The following is a 17,994-nucleotide window of genomic DNA, read 5'->3' on the forward strand; positions in this document are numbered from 1 at the left end:
TGTTCAAAGTGATGCTGAACCACACCACCTGAACCACCCTTTTCAAAATCCTAGATCTGCCTATCACTGTAAGTATGCCTAAATACTAGTTATTCATTTCATACAAACCATCAGCTTAAGGACAACAATGACTTTCACCTATGCAACTCATTGAAAGCAAAAAAGGCAGTCCCTCCTAGTTCAGTTTATAATCATGGACTCCATTCTACAGTCTTAGTACACTGTCATTACTTAAATGTCTCAACTATATGCTCCTTAAGTTTTACCACTCAAGGTATTTTTTTTCCGTTCTTCCAGAAACTGACCCATTTGTTTTCATTGCATGATGCTATCAGGCAGACTGACCCATTTAAAATGGTTCAGACTGAGATTTATCAGACATTAATGTGATTTTGAAAAAACAAAAGGAAGAAACATTTAAAAGAGAACCATCTGCCAAAGCTGGGCAGTATTTCATGATGGCACAAGTCCAAGGATCAGTCTGCAATATAAACCACATGTGTGGATAGAAAATAGCACAAAAACACACTCAAATTTGGAAATTAAAAAATAAACAACCAAGGACAAATTAAACAATAGCTCAGAGCTGATTTTATCCCAGTCCAGCTGCTCAGATATGATTATCAGTTTCCCTTGCCAGCCACGGTTTTGCCAACCACAGTTTTGAGTATCCACACTTAATATTCTATATACCATTTTGGCTACCATGGTATACAGTTTTGAGTAACCACGGTTTTCCATGCCCACGCATCAGCCTGCCACCTGCCATTTCAAACAACCCGCGCTCTTGCTAGCCACTTGTGGCGCTCCCATCTCCTCACTCACACAGTCTCGCATTGTGCTTCACACTATTAACCATCCAGTTGCAGGTACTCTGCATTTGTCTTCCAATTTCTTTGAGATTTTTGCATTTTGCCCTTAATCATGGCCTCTAAGCAAGTGAGTGGTGAAGGTGAGCAATTTGTGAAGAGAGCAAGGAAAGTGATGTCCTTGGAAACAAAAGGAGTTGTTGAATCATCTAGCACATGTAGAGAGTCTGGCGAATATAAACAATGATTTTTATACATTGTATGTTCCTTTATTATTCATATTCAAGTCCCATACCCTATTTTTCCCATAACCCTTTTGTCTTACCAACCACGTTTTGCTATCCATGGAAACTTTTAGGAGCCTAACTCCCTCAGTTGGTGAGGGAAACCTGTAAATAGGTAACAAAGTCTATCTGCAATTCTTTTCTTTAACTTCTCCCTTTCCCCAAACAGATGCAAAAGGAGTTGTGAACTGAGGTAGTGCATGAAGTAGACACAGCCATCATCATCCAGCACTGAATTGAGGGAGAACAAGAAACCAGGGTTGGAGCACTTGTCAACCTGCAGTAGGAGAAGTCACAAGACGAGCTCTTTGAGTTTCAGCAGAAGATGAAGAATGATGCCCATGAGATCCTGAGGCTGTAGCTGTGGAAGATAATGAAAGGCTGATTTGGCTAATGAGATGACCATGTTGGTCAAATACAGGCCACACAAAGAAATATGACAAACAGAAGCTGAAGGCAGGGACTTTCTCTTTTTATTACATGTGTAATTTTATAAAAAGAACTACCTAGATTTAATAACCTTTTGCCATACAGGAAATAGAAGACTTCCCCACAATCATATTGTATGCTCACAATGCCCCCTACTGTCAAATAAAGCACAGAGCAGACATTTCTATTAACCTGGAGCCATTCAGTTTTTCCACCAATGAAGCAATTTCCTCTCTCTGTTTCCTGATATTTCTCAACAGTTCTAATGACTTCCCTCCAGTCTTCCGAACATTTGTTTCCAAGTCAGTACTGTTTCACTAGCTTTGAGAGTTATTCATCCGTCTTCTAATTCACACCATAAATATCTTGACATCTCTTCCAAATTTTTAATGCCAATTTCAAGTCACCTAAATGCAACTAACAGCATTCAATGTTCTATCAAACAGGGGTCAATTGTGTTTCACCCATGTAGAAATTCTTTCTTGTTCTATGGGTCTAGATCAAAAGAGCCATGATCTCAGAACGGACTTTAGGCACAACCATAACACAAACAAACAACAGTAAACTACACTCCACATATAGAGACTTTAATAGGAAACCAATACTCACTCTCAATCCATATGGCTTCATACAATAAGGCCATGTTTGGTTTCACTATGAGCAGTTCACCAGGAAGAAGTGACCATGTTTGCATACGGCTGCAAGAACCAGACTCAAACACAAGACTGTGGTAAGAAGTGTCACTGCACATACTAAGGAACTGTGTTGCTTGAGTCCCACTGGAACCTGCAGAATCAGTTCCTTATTTACCTATGAAGAGACAGGTGGGTGTTAAACCTATATAATCGTTACATTTTAACTGCTTCATATTTTCATTAGGTGTTATTTAAACAAGCATCATACTTGTTCATTCCATGCTTCTGAACAACCTCTGCTTCATTTAACAGCTCTGCTTGCTCAGGTTCTGTCACTAGTCATTTCAAAGGTTTTGCCTCTCCCCTGGTATTGAAATCCAGAAAGCAAACCTGAGAAGGCTGTTTCCCTACTTGCAGAGGTGCACCCCAAGAATCCCCCAGCAAAGGATTCCCTGGACACATGCATCATGTTGCCACATCCCATCTTAAGACAATGGGCAACATCTGTGTCACCCAATAAAGCAAGCCAGTTGTGTCAGGATGCATCTCAGCACAGCTGATCCCATTCCAAGGACAATGTCTGTTTAGAGCCTAAAGGAATAAGCTTATGGAATGAAAGCTCAGCTATCGGAGACCAGTAAAGGGAAAAAAAAAAGGAAGGTGTGTTCTTTTTTCACTTTTTATGATGCAGGAGAGCCTGAAAGACCTTTTAGCAAGAACAGTAATCATTTAAGACATGCCAAGAAGTCTTCCAACAAAACCAAAGAGCAAAGTTTGACATTCCTATTATTTCCCTGTTAAAAAGGGAGAGACTTCTTTTCCAAATAAAGTACAAGCCATAAAAAGATGCAAACTCTTTACCTTCTTCAAATTCTTTACTGATCACAGCCAGATTTCCTGAATACAACAAGTGTTTAAATCAGTGGTCTCAACCTTTTGGCCCACAGGACAGATGAAAGGGCCATAGCTGGTATGCATGACAGATGCAGCCCCACAGACACTGCCCCTCTGAGACTGGACCCCAGAGGGCCTGGCAACACCCCTTCCTGCTTGGATGGGACCCTGGGGGACACAGCACTGCCCCCTTCCAGCCTGGCAAACTAGGATTGAGCCCGAGAGGGCCTGGCACCACCCTCTTCCACTAGGATTGGGCCCCAGAAGCCTTGGCACCCTCCCCTCCCACTCCCACATGCCAGGATGGGGCCCTGGCACTGCCCCTCCAGCTGCCATCTGCCAGGATTGGACCCCACGGGCCTGGTGCCGCCTCCTCCTCCTCCTAGCCCCCGCACTGGGATTGGGCCCTGGGGCCCAACAGCAGTCCTGCACACTGGGATCAGGCAGCTGATTCAACATGCAGGGTCTGGGACTCCCCATGGGTCTGAAAACTCAGCAAACAAGGGAGCAGTGTCATTGCTCCCCCACTGCCAAATTTGTACCTGTGGGGAACCTCGCACACCAAATGACATGGTGCCATGGGCCAGATCTGCCCTGCAGGCTGGGGGCTGAACAGCCCTGTTTTAAATTACTGATCAGGATGTGTCTCAGTTCACATTTTCTACAGTACTCCAGCCCTGCTGAGTCTCAAAGTCCCAGGTGGCTAGGGCTCATATCTAGACCTTGATAAAGGTGTAATAAAGAGAAATACATCATCCTCAGAGACATAGTTTATAAGGAGATATCCACATAGGCATGTATGGCTTTTCTCAGAGGTCATTTTCCCTGCAGTTGTTCAGACAAGGCATCAACCCAAGTACATTAACTATCTTCTACTCATTCCTCAAACTATTAGCAAAATCTTCATGCACACCAACAATTGTTGCATCCTTAGCTCCAAGTAAAGCACCACTAAAGCATCAGCAACAATGGCAGATTCCAACAAAGGATTCAGCACAAAGTCACTGAAATATATATACAGAAGTGGCAACAATCACCAAGGAAGAGTAAAGGGAAGTCTCCAGGCATTACAGCAAGTTGGGCATGAGTGGATTTCAACCCTCATCCCAACTCCCCAACTCCACTGTTGCCAGGAGTCCAAAATATACTAGACACTATTAAGAACACACGTCAGCAGGTGAAATGAAGGCAGAACAGGTATCTTTCCTGCTTGGTGCGGGAAACTGGACACTATGATTTTCCAAGGACCCTTCCAGCCTTACAATGTATGAATCTATGAACCAAGAAACTACATAATAAATATGAACTCACAGGCTTATACTTCACATTGTTCCAATGACAGGTGGACTCAGTTCTCACTGAACAGGGTGCTTCTACATGAGAATGCTTCCAACACTTCATTGGTGGAAAACCTAGGAAAAGCAGAAATATGCAACATCAAGAATCTGACTGAGGAGGAGCAACATGCTTTGCAAGTTCCATTCCCATGGGACTTTCATCTATCACAACAGCATGGTAAACCTTATTCACTAAAAGCCAAGGGAAAGAATATTACATGAAGGTCACTGACCGAACTGTACTGGGAAACCTGCAGATTCAAATGAGTACTGTCAGGTCCCCCCTGTGAATCCTAAGGCTCAGCATATTGGAAAGGAGGAACATAAGAAAGTGTTACCTTATTTTAATACATACCATATGCCCCCAAATAAAACATACACCTTGTTTTTGTGGTAAGGCTGAATTAAGAGAAAAAATATTTTTCCAGAGTTATGGCCATATAGCGCAGGGACAGAGCCTCTTCTTCATCTCACCCACCCTCCCTTTTCTACTCAGGCAAAAACTACAGTTTTAACCCTTTCACAGCTGAAATGTCAGTGTCGCTTAGCTGCTCAGCTGAAACTGTAGCTGTTGCTGAAGTCCAAACTCCATGGATGGATATAGGATTTTGAATAGAGCCAAAAACAGAATGCAGGGCTGTGAAATAGGAGAAGAGAGACTACAAGCAGGTAAAAGACAGCAAAATCGCTGAATAATGGCTAGCTTGACTAGTGGAATCAAGCTCGCCTTAAAAAAAAGCAAGAGGATCATTAACATTTATACTGTTAAGTGAAAAGCAGTTAGGAATCAGGTGGAACAGGAATCAAACTTTGGGTGGAGTAAGGCTCAAAGTGCAACCAATCACTGTACCCTCTCTCAATTTGCCCCTGCTGGACTCCATCCCTCCCCCTCCATGCAGCTGATGGAGAGAGGAGAAAGAAAAAAAAGCATCAGCCATTTTATATCATCACCATGTTTCTATTTAGGACAGAAAAATCCGCATCCCCACTTAAGACACAACTCAACCTTGGAAGGTTAATTTTTGAGGGGAAGATGCATGTATATGTAAGTATATATAGTAATTCAGTTTCCCTTTATTTGTGTAGATTTTGCCAGGCCCTGCATCAGTTGCAATGCAAGGCCACTTGTACATGTAATAAAATGCCCTTGTAAGGAAATTGCCCCTTTTAGTGGTTGAATTGCCCTTTTTAACATGGGCAGGATCACACAGGGCCTGATCTTTCCTTTTTGTTTCTCCTGGAGCCTGCTTGCATCTCCCACAGCCGGGGAGTGAGCCGCCAGCAGGATGCACAGCCCCTGAGCTCCACAGTGCCGGCATCCCTCAGGCACCACCCATGAGCTGGCATCCCACCCAGTTTGTTCCAGGGGGCACTGCCACCATGGAGAGAAGTACCGGGGCCCCCCGCAGCTCAGAGCTCGCTGGCAGCTTGCCTGCCCCCAGCCACGGGAGTGGCAGGCAGACTCCAGCAGAAAAAACAAGGATCAGGCCCCTCACTGCTTTTTTCCCCCCCCACCCCTGTCCTTCAGGAGAGCCTGCTCGCTCCATAGCAGGGGAAGGGGAAGGAGGGGGGTGGAGGGTGAGCTGATGGGGCCATTACTTCCATCACTGTGATGAAAGTCCCTAAATTGAAACAGTGGTTTTTTAATCGACACAATTAAAAACCCACCAGTTAAAAGCCTACCATTTCAATTTAGAGAGAACTAAACCCCCAGCACGTGTACAAGTGGCCCAAGGTACTGTGGAAACAGGGGGAGCAAACAGCTGACCATCAGCATTTATATAGGTTTTCGAAGAATCAAGCTGCCTACCAATAATCCTTGCTGAGAGAATGATATTGAGAGACCTAGCTCTCTTGAGGATGGAAGGTGATCACCCGGAGGTTGAAATGGTCATGCTACGATTTCAGACAGTTTAACAGCTAAATGTTAATGGGCTCAGGTGGCATTAATTCAAAAGTGTGTAAAACTTTTTTTTTGCCCCATTCTCCTGTTGCTATTTTCTCCTTTTTAAAATAACTATTCAAATTTATCTCCACCACTGATCTGTCCCAAAAGACAACTATATGTCTGAATTTCAGACTGCATTGCCCATTCCCATTGAAAGAGGAGTTAGGAGAATTTCTCACTTTCAGGACAGCGGATCAGTATTTCAGGATTCTTCAGTGCAGCAGGCACTCTCCCATCATTCTCTGTTGGCCGGTGGTAACGACAGTGCACAGGCAATGTGGCTTGAAAGCAGTGAGTACATCGAGGGTCCGGTTTCATGTAAATGAAAACAACAAGGTCTGTGGCCAAGTATTCTGGAGCTTCCACATCAACAGCATCTGGAACTATAAGGGCCTGCAAGTGAAGGAATTAGGGGGGTAAGGCACAATCACAATTCAGGTGAATGAATGTTATGCAAGACACACCAGTAGCAGTACAGAGAATGAACATGATGGGACAATCCACCTGCTGAGGGGAGCCACTAGAATGTCCTGGCAGAGAAAGAGGGCAGTTACCTCACTAGAAATTCTTATTGCTCGAGGTGACAAAGAAATGGGTCTAATTCAATCTTGCTGCCTTTACATACAATGATTACATCCCTGTGGTGTGATTACAAACCTGTTGGTTTTTGTCCAATTTAGATGAAATGTGCACGGATGGTAGCCTCTGTGGAGAGCATGAAGCCTACGCAGGGGTTTGAGGGAAACTGCACCCCAAATTCTTGAAAGCAAAACTCATGTCATGTGTATGTGTTAAGCCACAACAGGGTGAAAACTGCAGGGGTGGTGGCCCCTGGTGAGGCCACAAAGCCTGCCATGTGTTTCAGTGAGATAGGTGCAGGGGTTTGCGGGAAACTGCACCTCAAACTGCTGACAGGCAAAACTCGTAACATGGGTGACACTGTGTGTATTAACGCGCAGCAGGGTGAAAGCTGCAGGCCTGCTAGCCCCTGCTGAGGCCAGAAAGCCTGCTAGCTGTTAAGGAGACAGGTTCAGGGGGGTTCAGGAGCCCTGCATCCCTAGCTGCTGACAGACAAAACTCGTGACATGGGTGCTTGTGCAACTGTCTTCGTCTTGGGGCAGTTGATTGTCTGTATTGATTATTTCCTCTCCTTACTCTGTGGTTTTGTAGGTGTTAAGCCTTGCTCATTAACTCGTTATCTAGTAGCTACTAGTAGTTAGCTACTGTGTATTGAGCTGGTCCCTATGTGAATCATGATTGATTGGTAACACAGTAGCTTAGCAGCCAGGCCTGCAGTAGTCGTGTGTCCCTGTCTCCGTCCCCCCACCCCATGTCCCAAGACAGACACAGTTGCACAAGCACCCATATCACAAGTTTTGCCTGTCAGCAGCTAGAGGTCCAGGGCCCCAGAACCCCTGTACCTATCTCCTCAATAGCTGCCAGGCTTCCTGGCCTCAGCAGGGGCTAGCAGGCCTTCAGCTTTCACTCTGCTGCGCCTTAACTCACACAATGTCACCCATGTCACGAGTTTTGCTTGTCTGCAGCTTGAGGTGCAGTTTCCCCCAAACCCCTGCACCTATCTCCTTGAAACTTGGCAGGCTTTGTGACCTCAGCAAGAGCTACCATCCCTGCAGTTTTCACCCCACTGTGGCCTAACACACACGTGACACAAGTTTTGCTTTCCGAACTTTGGGGTGCAGTTTCCCAGAAACTGATGGCCTCTCACATGCAATATGAGCCCAACCAATTATAAAAGAGTTACATTTCTTCTAGAAACCACTCAAGGACCAACAATTCTGGCAGATCTTCCAGAGCACCCTGCACCCCTAGGAGTAGGCTGAATGGGACAACCAAGGAGACTGCCCTGACACCATGGCGACATCAGTTCCTGAGGAGACTAAATCAGCCTTTCTTCAGTAGACTGCAAATAGCAGAGAGGTACAAAGAAAGCAGTGATGAAATAAAGGCTATGAAAGCTAAGCAGCTTGGATCTATTGTTTGATCATACAAATCCTCACCTAGGCTGATCCTTTGCTGCCTTGGTGCCTTTGCTGATGTTTCTACAGTGTGAAGGCAGAACACTCAGCAGAAATGCAATGCCTTCTCAACTACCCTTGCTCCCTCTTAACTTGGACAGGATTTGCCAGGCTGCTCAGCCATGCAAAACACATGCAGCTATGACATCCTCATGCAATTCAGAGTCTAAGGCTTCTTTTCTAGAAACCCTCCATGGTATATGAGGAAGCTGGTTGATGTTCGCCAGGAAGATAGGTTAAAAAATACAGTACTTTTAGTCTTTTGTTTGTATATATTTTTTCCAGTTTCTATAAGGCTGCCATCCCCTCCCCTAATTATATTTCCAATGGGTACAAATATATAAACGGTCAAGTTCAAAGCAAACTCATCCACCAAATAATGGCTCCAGTCTAAGTGCCCAGTACCAATTTGCACAAGTGGCACTGAGCAGGCTGAACTAAGAAAACATGCTATCACAGTACAGAGATCTTTTCCCAACACAAGGTAAGAAAAAGATTAAATATGACAGCCATTCCACAGCACTGAGCATCTCTTTTCCAGAGATAGAAAAATTAACTAGGAAAATGTTCATTTTGAATTTAGGGAAAAAGCAGCCCCTCTTCTGCCAAAAAGGTATCTGTGTGGCCTAAAGGCTTCTCTGATTGTCAGAGAATAGATATTATTACAGATCATTCAGCCTAGAGTCACATACTAAAAAGCAGTTGAGATGATTGCTCATATGCCAAAAAAAGGATAATATTTGCTCTTCCGTGGCCTTAATTCAAAAAGCAGAGTTCTCTTCTGGGAGATGTAAGCCACACTGGAATGGTTCTGCTGACAGATGAAATTTTATCTTCACTCTAATGTTTCAAGTCAGTTGCCGCCATTTCCCTCAAAGATTCACATCATGAAACGTTTCTTTTTTTTTTTTTAAATCAGACATTTTGCTTTATCCAGAAATCAGCTTTGCACATATGAATCACTGCCAAGCAACATGACCCCTTACATGTTTTACCTCAGTTTGATTGTGCTGTTGTAACAATGCCAGCTCATTGGGGTCCACATAGAGTCCTGCTGGAAGATGTTCTTTAATCGCCACACTGCAACATCCTATGTCCTCACCCACTGTTCCAAGTTCTACCTTTGTTAGTAGGTCTCTTTAAAAAAAAGCAGGTAAAAAAAAGAATGCACAAATTTCAGATGACTCTACGAAACTGTAGATAGATCACCTCAAACACACATAGATTAAATGTGCTTTTTTTAAAGTAAGTTCTAAGAATAGCAAAAATGTAATTTCTCTATACAGAGAGTTTGCCCTTCTCCATTTAGGGAACAATACTTTATTCTATTTCCCCATCTCTTACAATCAATATGACTACTTTATTTTTCAATTCCCCATTTACGCACTATAAACTGTTTCAAAAGATACTAAATACATTTTACATGTTGGCCTCATGGTCTTACCCTGATGTAACTGATTAATGTCTGTGAAATATTTACACCCTGATCCTGCCAAAAATCATATACACAGCTAACTTTAATCATGAGTAATCTCAGTGCAGTGCCTGGGTTCAGTGGTACACACATCAGATGGAACCACTCAGAAACATACAGCGAGGAAGGCTGTAAAGTGGCACACTAGTAAACCGATGCATTATCTGAGCAACAGATTACAGTCAACTCACCTGTGAAATCCATCTTTGAGAACCTCTCGAGTCACAGTGATATCAGGACAAGTGGCCTGTGCATCTAGGACACAGAAAATAGGCATTTACAGTGATTACAGCATTGCCTACATTTTCACAACTACCATCCCATTGCTTCTTTAAGAAGGTTCCAATAAATCTGAACTTATTATGCATCTGAAGGCAGCAGCTGTTGAATCATTCATAAAATTAAGTGACAGGACTCACTATAAAGAGGTTTCTTTATTAGGTCACTAGACAAGCAGACAGAGCCCTATAATTCCCTCTGGTCCTCCAGCTTCCAGACTTAGTCCTCAGACATGCAAACAAATAAGTGCTTAAAATGAAGCATGTGTACAAGTGCTTGCAGGATTATAGTCTAACTAAACAACAGCCTGTGCTGCCTAATGTCTGTAAAGGATTCCAGATGTTCAACCCTAAACTAGACAGCTGTGGTCAAAACTGCTGACCATGCTACAATAATCAGCTGAAGAAAAGGCAAAAGCCCCCTAGGAATTACAGTACTTGTTTGTATATAAATCCAGTTAATTCTAATCATCTACTGATGCCTGATATCATATTATCAGACTAAATTTGTTTTTAAATTGTGCAAAACATATGGTTCACCATGAAGTATAACTCTTCTGGACCTTGAGCAATCCAACAGATTTATCCTAGTCTAGTCTTGATTTCTGTGATCGTTTTTGTAAGCATGCCTGTGTGTGCATGCTCATGTGGACACACATACAGCAAGAAACCACATGTATGTAGATGATACCCTGGTTTTGATTATATGAACATTTCAAACACCCCTAGTGATTAATTCCAACTGATGCTGTTCCAACAACATCTACACACACGTTCAAAATCTTTCCTGTGAAATATGTGGGAAACAGTCACAACACCAGGAATCAGAAATTAATATTTACAGGACTGTACGCTTCCTTTTCACATGATTTTAGCATTCTTGAGTTATTCCAACATAAAAAAGAAGAGAGCTAATACAATTTTTTGAGACTGCCCCTATAACAGGCAGCATCTTTGGAGGCCATAGCAGCCATAGAAACTGTTCCTTTATTTCCAATTTAGCTCAATATAGAAGCAGCATTATACATATAACTAAGAAGCAGAAGCATCTCCCTGGTTGCACAAGGCTTAACAGAATATAGGTGAAATTTACTGCAGATGAAAGCACAATTAGCTCCACTAACTTCAAGCAGCAGCACCAGTTTAATCCAATATGTTTGGCTCTTTGTGTGCTCAAGCATTTTATTTCAGGAGAGACTGATTGGTCACAATATTCCTTTATACACAGTGCAGCAGTCTGAAGCAGAGAGCTAGACAGCCTTTCTCACTTTTATTATGTCAGAGCCTCTCTCATCCTGGGCATACAAATTACATTCCAACTGTTCAAACTACCAGATACTTAGATCAGGACTAGGCAACCTTTCCTGGCTCTTGGCCAGAATGCCCCTCCCCAGGTCATAAGCCAAGACCAACCAATGCTTATCTCTGAAGTGATGCAGGAGGAACACCTGCCACCAAAGCCCCATGTCCATGGACCAGATGCAGACCAAGGGCCGTAGCTTGCCAACCCCTGATCCAAACCGTTTGTTCCTCCATTTGCTAAATAAACATATTGATGCTTTGAGCTGCTTTGCTTACACCAATGACCTGCCAGGCAGAGCAGCCAGGTCACACTGATTGGGAGGCTGCATTTCCAAGGGCCCCACATCACATCTGCCAGCTCCACCTGCAACAAAAAAGACGCTGAGCAAAAGAACAGTCACAGAGCAGCAACAGCCTGCGATCACACACCCCTGCATGCACTTGGGCACATAAGTGACACAAATGCCTGCTGCGTCCCCACATCAGTAAAGACCACATCATCACTGGACCAAATAACAAGGCATGCAACGTCCAAGGCTCATTCACCTGCAACTCCACTAATGTCACAAGCACCATCGGCTGCTTACAATGCCTGTCTGCTGTCTACAAAGAGCAGGCAGGGCGATCTCTACACGTAAAAAAGAATGAACACCGATCTGACGTCAGCTGCAGAAAGACACAAAGGCCTGTGGCAGAACATTTCAACTGCCCTGGACACTCCATCACTACCCTCAGGATTGCTGTTCTCAGGCTGCCAATTTTTTATGGGAAAACATGCAGTTTGAACGAGAAACTGCAGAACAAGAAATCATCCACAGACTGGAGTGTGTTCAGCCTGGCTTAAACAGGGACTAGGGCTTATCTCATTACTGGAATTAGCTTTTGTCACCCGCTTTGTTCCTACGGGTTTCCTGCTCCTTTTGCTTTTCTCTCCCAGCCTTGACCATCTCCCCAGTCTTTCTTTCTCTCCCTTCTCCCTTGCCTTCTCTATTGTAATGTCTCATACTGTACTCTGCTGCCTGCACAGCCTTCCACAGCACCTGGCGAAGTCAACTTGGGGTCACGAATGCTTGTGCTACACACAAACATGCATGCGCGCACACATAAAAACACATATACACACACAAAAGCACACACATATACACACATATTATATACGTACGTGCGTGCGTACATAGGCATAGCTCAGGTATCCAGGTTGTAGCTGTATTGCTTTGGAGAAAAAGGCAATCAGGACTCAGAGAAGAGATATCTTTTATGAGACCAACAAGATTTTTGCAAAGACTTTTTTTGCAAAAATCTTGTTCGTCTCATAAAAGATACCATCTCTACTACGAGCCCCGATTGCTATGTGTATATGGGTAACATGTATGTATGCATCACATGTGCGTGTGTGTTACTGAGCGGCCCCCGAGACGCGCTGTGCCCGGTGCGGGCTGGCGGGACGGGACGGCCCGGCTCTCAGAGCACCCCCGCCGCCCCCCGGCCAGGCTCGGACCGCACCATTCTGAGCGGGGGGCCACGCAGACAGTAGAGAACCCCCGCCACTCCTTCCCCGCGCCCACGACCGCACTCACCGCCTCCTCGCGCAGAGGCCCCCATGGCAGCCCGCCGTAAATGCCTGATTTTAGACCAGCGGTTTTCCGCGCAGCGGAGCGCACCGAGGCCCGGCCACTCCGAGCGGCCTCTGTCCGAGGGTGGGGAGAGCGGTCGTCGGTCCTTCGCTACCGGTCAGGCAACGCACGGGGCAGCTCCTAGGGGGGCCTACGGCTGCCATGGTAACCGAGGGTGGTGGCGGCGCCAGGGTCTGTGTCCGGGGCTGCTCCGCTCTGTGCGTGTGCGCGTACGTGTGCGCCGCCTGCGGGCCGCGGGGCGCCTGGGGCCGCGGGGTGAGGAGCGCGACTTCAGCACGTACGTATCACGTGCGCACGCACGCACGCACATATGCTTACACTGCACAAGCACACGCGCGTGCACACATATATGTATATTTGTGTGTGTGTATATGTATGTATGTGCATATACCTATATTAGAGCAGTGTTTCTCATCTAGCTGCCTTAGAAGCCCAGTGGGCCATGAGATGCTTTGAAGGGGGCATCCAGGTGTGAGGAGATACTTACACAGATAAAGGCAGACTTAGGCTTGTCCCTGCCCAGCCTGTCCCCCAGCACCCACTGCCCAGGTTTTCTGCAAGGAGGGCAGCATGGCAGGATAATAGATTAGGTTTGAAATGGGGCTCCCCTCAATTTACAAGAGTTACAGGGGGCACTTTCAGTCTCATGAGAGGTGCTTCGAGTCCTACAAGGGGTGTCTCAAGTCCCATGGAGGTGCCTCAAGTTCAAAAACAGCGAGAGCCTCTATATAAAAGACTCTCGACTTAAAAACATTTAAAATCTTTTCTATAATATTGTATTTTAACTATTACAAGGATACTTCAAATTCAGTCGTTGTATCTCAGCTTTTATATATGACAAGTGAAAGATTAAAGGGGTTTCTCTTAATTCTCTTTTTCAGTTTGTTTATGTTGAGGCTGTTTCACTGTGTTCCTGCTTCCTTCCTGATTTTGCAAAGGAAGTTCGTTTCTGGGCAAAGCTGATCATAGGGTCAGAGCTCTACAAAGCTAGATGCCATTCCTACAAACTTTTATCCATCTGCTTCACCTGAAACCTAGGATACACCCCATTGATTTGATTGGGACCAGTCATACATTTACAATTGAACACATGCACGAGTATTTGTGGGATCAAAACCTTTTGTATTGTGGGTCTTTATATGGCAACAAGCAAGAAAAAAAGGTGGCAGGGGTTTAATTGAAAAGAGCTTTTGTAAAATCCCAAAATTGTCAGGAGGACTTGGTAACAAGCAGTACCTGAAACTACTTCTGACACATTTCTCCATATAAATTGGATTTAGAGATGACACAACCCATCTAACAACATGACAGAGATTTACTGTTAGCTGCAGTAGCAGGGGTTTCTGATTTTGCTACTGGAGGAGCTGAAACTTAAGCCCCAAACTTTTTAACTGATCCAAATGGTCATGGATTTGTTACAATATCGTTACATTCATTTGTTGTTACATGATGTTTTCCATGTATTTTTAATAGAAACTATCTTTAGGCTATTATTTCATTGCCCAGTACCCTTCTTTTGCCTGTAGCACAAACACTGTAGTACGCATAGGATAATTGAACAGTCCAGATTCAGAAGTAAAGTAGTGACAAACCTGCAAATGAGCAGTAGGGTGTCATACTCATCAGCAGGGATCATAGTTTTCTCTGATAAAAAATCCCCAATTTTCAGATTTAAAAAACTAACCTAAAATCCACATATTTTTGTGATTAAAATGAAATGGTGTTTCATTTTAATCATGGAAAAATGTGGATTTTGGGTTACTTTTTTTAATCTGAAAATTGGGGATTTTTTTTTTTTCAGGGAAAACCAGGATCCCTGCTCACCACGGCCAGTTCAGCAAAGCACTTAAACCTTTAAGTCCTCTGAAGACAATGAGACTTACACACATTGTTATGTTCTTTGCAGCCAAGCCAGTTTCATTCACACTTTCCTTTCTTCTTTGCAGGGCATGCTGAAACATCCACCTTAGCAGAGCTCTCTAAGGTTTTACTTGAATCAGCTGGAAGCAAGAGCTGAGATGACCTGCACAGCAAAGAAATGCGGCATCCACTTTCAGCCCCCATCCATTATCCTCATCTACGAAGACCAGAACCAGGAGAAAACTCGCAAGCGCATCATGCCAATCCGAAACTTCTCCAAGTTCTCAGGTACGGTACATTTAATTTGAGCATCCCACGGGTCAGGGCTGTCGAACTGGCAGCCCTCAGGCCATACCCAAGGGTCACAGACTGCCAGTCCAGGCACCACTTCTGTTCTCCTGTTGCTGCTGCCAGAGTCTCCTGCCTGCACCCACCGTGGGAGCTGGGCAGAGTGGCACACACCCCCAGAGTGGCTGAAGAAGCCTACGGCTGGGGGAGATAGGATGAACCAGAGCCTCCTGCGGAGCCCAGAGGTGCCAGAGCAGGGGTCACCTGCTGTGCAGCAGAGGTCTGCTCAGCACAGCATGGTGCAGCAAGGGGATAGCACCTACGCAGTGCAGCATGGTACAGTGTGGGGGGTGAGGGCAGACAGGAAACCTGTGCAGTGCAGCACAGCAGGAGTACCCACACAGCATGCAGCCCCCCTACCACCACTGAGAAGTTGGACAGCCTTGCTGTAGGTCACTTCCCCAAAACAGCAAAGGGGAGAGTGGGTTGTTGACATGGTACTTCACTGAGTAGCGATAGGCTGCTTCTCACCAGCATTGCAGGAGAGTTTGTAGACTCCTTTTTGGAGATGGAATACCTAGCGCTGTCTAGCCTTGGGAGACCTGGAAGGCCACATCTCAAATGGAATAGTGGCACTCTGAGAGCAGCAGCATTCCCCCAAGAGAAAGAGCTTTGAAGAAACAGTATGTGTTGAAGTAGTACAGCCTCAAGCACTCCTTTGGGATCTTTTTTCAGATTGCAGCAGAGCTGCAGAACAACTGAAGAATAACCCTCGGCATAAGGCCTACCTGGAAAGTGTCTCATTGCGGCAGCTGCAGAAATTATACAGTTTGCTGAAAGGACACTTGAAGGGACAGAGTTTGGCCCAGAGTTTAGAACAGGTTCAGAGGGAAGAAGCCATTGACCCAGAAGAGGACATGAACAAGCTGGATGACAAGGAGCTGGCCAAAAGGAAAAGCATCATGGATGAGCTGTTTGAAAAGAATAGGAAGAAGAAGGATGACCCAGATTTCGTCTACAATGTTGAGGTTGTGTTCCCACAGGATGAACAGGTGGAATCCTGTGGCTGGGACGCAGAGTCAGATGAAGGGTTCTGACAATGGACAAGGCTGCTTAGATGGACATTGTGTTCAGAGAGAGCCAAATTACTTTATCTATTACTGTATCAACCAGCAAAGCTATTTATAAAATACATCAGCGGTATACTTTATATTTGCAATTACAAAATCAGTGCCAATGATGTTTAAGCAGTTTGGTGCTTAAGACTGGTTAAATGGTGTTTAGGTGAAGCTTGATGAAAGAGACATTGAGAAGATATGAATTATTTATATTTCTAAAGAGAATCTGTGGATTTGTAACTATAAAGTGAAATGATTTAAAATCTCTTATTTTTTGTTCATATTTCAGTCAACTTTAGCAAGGAAACTAGACCGATCAGTTTTACTTCTTTATATTCAGTTTCACTTTGGTCTTTATAATATTACAGTTGTAAATCTTTACATTTGGCTCAGAAGGAAACAAGCAGCCTCTTTTGCACATATACACTATTTATTATTACTGGTGTGTTTATGTAATTTAATCTCTGCTCTGTGGACAAATCAATATTGCCATGCAAACCTTATTTCCAGATTTCCTGAGCTGTATTTAAATCTATAACCTCAGTTTTGTATTACTGTATATTTTTTGTATTCAAGACACAAAATATTTGAAAAGCATGTTAATCTTGAAAGTACTGTTGGAAATGTGGTGCTTGAGAGTTTATACAAAGAGAATGATTTGCTCCCCTCGCCTGCCCAGTGACGCACTCTGGAGAAATGATCACCAGCTAGCTCTGCAGCAATCTGCCTTAAATTGTCTTTCTCAGGCTTGCTTTCTTTTCTTTTTTCTTTTTTTTTTTTTCTAAAGGGGGGAGGGGGAGAAAATGATAAAGTCTTTAGCTCATTGTTATTCCAAAGCTGTTTTAAGCACTACTAGAGGGGAGCTCCTTGGGGTTGGGGCAGGGTGTTGTTCTGTACAACCATACTGCTAAAGACTTCCCAGACAGCAGTCTGCTTGCTGCAGAGAAATTTTTCCACCTAGGTGAGTATTTATCCAGCCCCAAGGCTTTCATTTGCATCACTTTCTACCTCTAAACTGCTTGGCATTACTTGATCCTAATTGCTATGTTTTCTTGAGAACTTGGAAGATCAATGCTGGGAGTCTCTGGAAAATAATCCAACTCCAAAGTCTTCTTGGTACTGGATTTCCCCTAAGTTTGGGTATCTCCCATCTAGGAGTGAACAAGAAAATGGATGTTTGAGATGATCAGGAAAGGATTCACTCATTGTTTCAAGAACAAATTTATCCTTTTGCAACAAACTGAATTAAAACACAGCCAGTTTATTAACAAAACCTATAGAGCAACAGCTTAGGGGTACAGCAGTCTCTCTCATACATATGAAGTAAGAAAGCTGATTCAAGAGATTTTGATGAAGATATAAGATGCCATGCAATATGAAACCAAACAAATAATGGACTGCATCCTATTTTAGATTCTGGGTTTCTCAACATGTCCTAAGGATATCAGTATTAGAGACAGAAGTAGCAGAAATCTATCATTGCAGCATTTTCCTCCCGGGAAGATAAAAATAAACTTCCAGGAGATCTACTAAAGATGAAAGTGAGCAGAATCACCTAGCCTTTACGACTGTCACACATTAGCCATTGCTATGACAAGAAGAGATTTCAGTTCAAAATACTACCATTTTGGACTTGGGAGTTTGACATGGGTGTTCACAAATTGTCTG

At 44.1% G+C, this 17,994-nt stretch overlaps 2 protein-coding genes across 4 annotated transcripts; one reads left to right on the forward strand and one right to left on the reverse strand.

The window, feature by feature from the left end:
* Positions 1-568: 568 nt before the first annotated feature.
* Positions 569-13,043, reverse strand: PIGX (phosphatidylinositol glycan anchor biosynthesis class X). 3 transcript variants are annotated; one of them, XM_019499856.2, is made up of 9 exons: positions 13,004-13,043; positions 12,601-12,638; positions 11,703-11,790; positions 10,038-10,101; positions 9,368-9,509; positions 6,516-6,729; positions 4,363-4,463; positions 2,132-2,332; positions 569-1,454 (listed from the first exon to the last, which is right to left on the reverse strand). In XM_019499856.2, exons 1-8 carry the CDS (start codon positions 13,026-13,028, stop codon positions 2,177-2,179), a joined length of 828 nt encoding a protein of 275 aa, XP_019355401.1. In that variant the 5' UTR covers positions 13,029-13,043; the 3' UTR covers positions 569-1,454; positions 2,132-2,176. The 3 variants fall into 3 exon arrangements, with proteins under 3 accessions (XP_019355401.1, XP_014452407.2, XP_019355402.1); XM_014596921.3 differs by having other exon boundaries at positions 12,589-12,638; XM_019499857.2 differs by lacking the exons at positions 12,601-12,638; positions 13,004-13,043 and adding an exon at positions 11,973-12,556.
* A 159-nt stretch (positions 13,044-13,202) lies between these two features.
* CEP19 (centrosomal protein 19) lies at positions 13,203-17,071 on the forward strand. The gene is made up of 3 exons (XM_006267023.4): positions 13,203-13,337; positions 15,007-15,208; positions 15,944-17,071. Exons 2-3 carry the CDS (start codon positions 15,079-15,081, stop codon positions 16,303-16,305), a joined length of 492 nt encoding a protein of 163 aa, XP_006267085.1. The 5' UTR covers positions 13,203-13,337; positions 15,007-15,078; the 3' UTR covers positions 16,306-17,071.
* Positions 17,072-17,994: the final 923 nt, after the last annotated feature.

This window comes from Alligator mississippiensis, chromosome 7, assembly GCF_030867095.1.
Source record: "Alligator mississippiensis isolate rAllMis1 chromosome 7, rAllMis1, whole genome shotgun sequence".
In the NCBI taxonomy this organism is placed as follows: Eukaryota; Metazoa; Chordata; order Crocodylia; family Alligatoridae; genus Alligator; species Alligator mississippiensis.